This window comes from Limulus polyphemus, unplaced genomic scaffold, assembly GCF_000517525.1.
Source record: "Limulus polyphemus unplaced genomic scaffold, Limulus_polyphemus-2.1.2 Scaffold9, whole genome shotgun sequence".
NCBI classification, from domain to species: Eukaryota; Metazoa; Arthropoda; class Merostomata; order Xiphosura; family Limulidae; genus Limulus; species Limulus polyphemus.
This window is the reverse complement of record NW_013665619.1, coordinates 1,899,570-1,905,390: the sequence shown is the minus strand read 5'-3', so window position 1 is coordinate 1,905,390 and position 5,821 is coordinate 1,899,570. Positions and strand designations below refer to the sequence as shown.

The following is a 5,821-nucleotide window of genomic DNA, read 5'->3' as shown; positions in this document are numbered from 1 at the left end:
TGATGAAGTGCTACGGGGGACTTTATATGCTGTGGTAATAAGTGAGTTTTGTATAGATTGTAGTTTATCCATGTGGTGCATGCATATTCTATGATGGGACGTATATATGTTTTGTATATTCTTATAATGTTGTCAGGTGATGTTCCCTGGTTTTTGCCTGTTAGACTTCTTGCATAATTTGTACGTTTCCAGATTTTTGTTAATATAAATATATATTCGTGTGTTTTTTTTTACCCACGTTAGTTTTGGGTCGTAATTTAATCCTAAAAATTTTGCAGTGTTTGTGGTCTGGAGAAGTATTTCATTCAAGTATAATTTAGGTGGGTCTTTTTTATGCTTTGTTAGTCTTGCGAAAGTAAGTAATTGGTTTTTAGGAACGTTTATTTTTATTTGCTATTGTTGGCAATATTCTTCTATATTATTTGATAATGTTTGTAGATTTGTTGCTGCTATGGATGGGGGTTGGACACTTTTCCAGACCGCAACATCATCCACGAATTATGATGCAAACCCATGATCAGGGTATTTTTAAAATATTGCTCACATACATGATGAATAGAATAGGGTTAACTACCCCTCCTTGGAGGCCGCCTGCCTCTTGGGTGAATGACTCAGAGTAGGTTCTCCTGACATTTATCTCACAATTTCCAAAAAGCCAGCGAATAATCAGCCACGGTAGTTCCATTTCCAGAACCTAAGACCATTGTGCCATACAATGTCGAAAGCTTTCTCGGCATCGAGAAAGCAGGTGACAGTGCATTCATTTTTATTAAAACTATCTATAATTATTTCTGTTAATCTTTGGATTTCTGGTAATTTTGAGGTGACTTCTAGGTAATTTGAGAGTCTATTGCTTATTATTTGTTCAAGAATTTTTTTTACACAGCTGGTCAGGCTGATCGGGTGGTAGTTGTTTGGTTTATTTGCTGGCTTTCCTTCTTTATGGAACATTACTACGATCGCTTGCTTCAGGGATAAATTAAAAGTCCTGTTAGGTGCAGACAGATATTAAATTACATGCTCATGCGGTAGCGCCATCCTACGAAACATCTATGAACTAATTACGCAAATAATTATAGAAATTTTTATCCGTTGTTATGAATTCAGATATAAGATTTAAGTGTGTTTAGAAGAGACATACCACGTTTAAGGAAAAACAAGAGAACAAGAAAAGAATAGTTAATGAAACTAATCGTATTCATCAAGACTGCGCAAAAATTATTAAGGGTTAGTGTACCTTAAAGGTCAACAAGCTATCACCATATATGCTTTAATTTACATAGTAGACAAAATGAAAATTTCTGGTATTTTAAAAGTTAGAATTCAAACATATTTATATGAAACAAAAATACTTCCTTAGAATAAAACAAACTTGTACTTTTTCTTTCTAGAAAGTAAAGAGGAGAGAGAGACAATGATGAGAGCACTGCGATCCTGTCGAAACGTATTTTCTCGTTATTACCTGAACGACGACTTCGAAGATGTTCAATTTGATTTTGAGCTTCTGGATGACATCATTATTGGGTCCCCCTTCTCGGTATTTATATAAAACTTTGGTGTTGAATGAAAATATATATTGTATTTGTGTGTGTGTGTGTGTGTTTTTATTCGTCTTTCTTTTCTTTGTATTTCCGTACAATACTGTGTGGTGTTGGCCTTAACTTAGCTTTTGTATCTTCAGTATTGTACGATTCTAATGGAAAAAATATAACATACATGGATGTGAATATTTAATATTAGAAGCAATTTTTATACTCCAGAGAACATATTTCAAGAGCACGGAACAGAATATTACAAATTTAATATGTACAGAAACTAAGATACTCAAGTTTGTTTCTATTTTTAATATATCTTTCTCGTTCAACTTTTAGGTGAAGCTAAAGGCCAAGAACAAGAACAGTAAAAATAAGGAGCATAATTTGAGAGTAATCCTCAGAGTTGATACCATGCTTTATACTGGTCAGTTGAAGAACTTGGTCAAGAAGGACAAATTTGAAATAAAACTCGCCCCCGGTGTAGGTAAGGACCAGTCGTAAGCTATTTGTTTTATAAGTAAACAACATTACATTCATCTTTGTCTACTATGCAAAGTCGCAAATATCACTGTTTCAAAAAGACATTATATTGTAATTTTCGAGAAAAAAAAACTTCGAAGAAAAGTTTCATATTGTTAGAAAATACTTCCAGAACTAGATATTGATTGTCAAATAGAGATATTTTACTAAACTTAGGGTTACGTGACAAACATAGTGAAATAATAAACTTTGTTTTAGTAAACTCATTTTTAAGTGATAAGTATGCTATTTAATACTTTAAGAGATGATCATGTTAGATAAGTTGATGTTAAAATATTCTTTTTTCTTAATAATTTATTTGATCAATCGATAAACGTTTACGAAAATTCTTAAGCAAATTATGAATATTTCGAATAAATTTATGATGAAAACATGGTAAATATTTTACAAAAATTATGAATAAATCAATACATTTTAAGTGAGTTTATGGTCAAAGGATGAGTATTTTGTGTAAATGTGTGATGAAAAAACGATAAAGTTGGATGTTTCCTTGACTATTTACGAAATAATTAGTAGTAACTTTATGAACACTAGACAAACAAATTAATTAATTCTGCTTCGTGTGTAACAAAGGAGCTTTCATGACCTGTAGTAACGATACAAGATAGAGGGTACTCCAGGTGGTCCGCAAGTCATGCCGAAATTTCATTAAAATATATTTTTTTTAAATATGGTTTCTAGAATAAATAATATTTTTCGTCAAATTAAATTTATATAAATTAAAACTTTTAATTTTGGAATATAGTTTTTCATGTACATGGAATCTTTTTTTTTTTTCTGATAGATTTGGAGGTCCCCGAAAAATTGTAAATTAAAAGGGATCTTCAGGTCAAACAAATGTTTCTGACCACCCCTGGTTATATTTCATTCCTCGAAGGGGAATGAAGTACATATTACTAACCTAAATACCTACCAAACCAAAAAGTAAGTAAAGTATAATTTGAGAACACCTGTTCTATGTGATGTGCTGGTTATTGGTTCGCAACACAGTTGTAGGAGGCATTGACTGCACAATAACCTGAGGTCAAAATTAGCCCCATTCACTTAACGTTCTTCTCTGTGTTTGGGCAATGTATACTTTCCGAAAAGGTTTGAGCAGTCCTAGGGGGGGGGGGGGTCTGGCCATGGGAGATATCTGCGAACGGTGCAGCATAAATTCTCGTTTATACTTGCATCTTGTAGAAGAACCGGCATGCTGACTTGGATGTCTTGTTTGATGGAGCCATACTTTATTGTCATTTAATCGGTACAAATATGGTATTTCTTCAGAGTATAGCGATGTCAGCACGTTAGCCTAATAATATGCAGAGTTCATGTTGCCATTTTGTTTGGTTTCTGTATATTTAACTTAACATTATGACTTTAACCTGCACGAATCATTTGAAAAAAATAAACTTTTGCAACACGCTCTGACAATATTAAAAATGTATCACAAGCAGAGCCAACCGTAGCTAGGGTAGAGTGGGAGGGGCAGTTGCCCAGGGCGTAGTCCGAGCGCTAAGCCTATTATTCAGTACTTTATGCAGAATTATACAGACTGGAAACAGGGCGAAAAAATGACTGGACTACAGCTCTGATCACAGACATTGTGATAATAAATTGCCAGGACTTTTGCAGACACTTAAGTAAAATATCTTTCATCCAGAATGACGACATTCTTTCACTTGATTGGTCTTCCGTTCGGCCATGTTTGTTGTTAAGCACAAAGCTACAAAATGGAATATCTGTGCTCTGCTCACCACGGGTATCGAAACCCGGTTTCTAGCGTTATAAGTCCGCAATCAAGTGTGCCTAATATTGTTGTCAAGCCTGATTTTGTAGTATTGGTTCTTCTGGTTCTATAGTTCAAGATGTGTACAGTTGTCAAGACTGCTTAATATTGTTGTCAAGCCTGATTTTATAGTTGTCAAGAGAGCCTAATATTGTTGTCAAGCTTGATTTTATAGTTTCAGGTAAAAACTTATATTAAAGTTTTTCTTCATTACCCATTCAAGCCGTCTCCAGCCATTATTAGTCTCAAAGTGGGTTCCTCGTCATCGAAGTAGAACCAGAAGACCTGAAACTATAAAATCAAGCTTGACAACAATATTAGGCTCTCTTGACAACTGCACATCTTGAAACGTAAAACCAGAAGACCTGAAACTATAAAATCAAGCTTGAATACAATATTAGGCTCTCTTGACAACTGTACACATATTGAACTGTAAAACCAGAATCTTCATTACCCATTCAAGCCTTCTGGTTCTACGTTTCAAGATGTGCAGTTGTCAAGAGTGCCTAATAATGTTGTCTAGCCTGATTTTATAGATTCAGGTCTTTTGGTTCTACATTCCATTGAGGGCCGGCCATGTGTTTTGGGAGAAGTTTGTGTATATCGTTTTCGTAGACCTAAGCAAGTGTGAATTACGTTATTTACAGTTTCAAAAGATGTAACTACTTCTTGGATTACTTCCGGTGACAAGCTGTTTAATTTTCTTCACTACTCCTAATATGTAGGCTGTTTTTTTTTCCTCCTGATCATTCCTTCTTTTGTCTTTCCGATATAACTCAACACTATACGTGTACATATCCTTGAAACGCTCAAAGTTTATGCCTTTATTTTTTTATAATCGCGAAATAGAAGAACTTCGTGTCAAATAACACTGTAATGTCACCCTCTACGGGTTTTCGACCGTGATATTAAAATAATTCTTGGCTACGATTCTTTTTCTTAGAGGAAGAGATGAAGATGTCAGTCTCTTATGATGAATATGATAAGATGCTTGTTGAACATTGTGCATTTAACATTGCTGCTTTGGCAACTGTTGTAGAGACTAATTTTGACTACTATGCCCAAGATGACTTCAGAGTGCGAAAACCAGACATTGCGATAGAGGTAAGGCTTGTTATTTTTCCTTTTAAAACACACTGTACACTCACAAAAAAAAAATAAAATAAAAAAAATAAAAACACACTAGTCTCAATTAACTAATGATTTCTTTGGAGAACAGTGGCAACTTTGTAGGGTGGCTAGAATTTGCGAAAGTATAATTTTTTGAAACTTCTTGAAGAAAATATCTTAATTAGAACAAATATACTTTTCCCATTGTATAACCACTGTACGAAATATCCACGAACTTTTAAAACTTTGAATAGTCGGTGTTGTCTTTTCCTGAGTTACAAATTGTGGCTAAGAATTTGTGTCTAGATTAACAAAAGATTTTAATAATTGTAATTGTTGTTTAAGTCACGTGTTAAGATAAACTTTGAGTATGTATCCGTTGTTTGGAGAAGTATTGGTATTCTACAAAATTGGAAGAGGTACAATGAAAACTTAGATAAGCCTCTTTATTATGAGTCATTCAATTGTAGCCATTGTTTATTAGAAGAAAGATTTATGATTAATTTTGTACAAATGTCTTAATAATGGTAACACCTGTCAAAGCTTAATTGGAGATTAAAATTTCATTTTTATTATTTTCAATTTATGTAACGTTGAACTCGTCACGTAACACGCCACACAAAATTGTATCCTGCTCCTCATATATTGTATTTATGTAATGATTAAGTCAGGTAACGATATTTTTAACACATTTAATTAATTTGTTATAGAACTTCTTAATTTGTTTTAATTTTTTGAATTGAATTAGCTGGGGGAAGAACCAGAAAAATGGCACATGGCTCATAAAATTGTGAGATATAGTTGGATACAATCATAAATAATATTCAACGTTAAACTGGTACACAATTTAAAACATTTATCTAGG

The 5,821-nt window shown here is 33.4% G+C and overlaps 1 protein-coding gene across 1 annotated transcript in view; it reads left to right on the top strand.

Moving 5' to 3' along the window:
* Positions 1-5,821, top strand: part of LOC106478261 (annulin-like) — an 86,357-nt gene that overhangs the window by 71,062 nt on the left and 9,474 nt on the right. Inside the window, exons 12-14 of the mRNA XM_013938796.2 lie at positions 1,392-1,537; positions 1,872-2,019; positions 4,790-4,950. Of these exons, the coding sequence (XP_013794250.1) occupies positions 1,392-1,537; positions 1,872-2,019; positions 4,790-4,950 (455 nt within the window). The remainder of the gene's footprint in view (positions 1-1,391; positions 1,538-1,871; positions 2,020-4,789; positions 4,951-5,821) is intronic.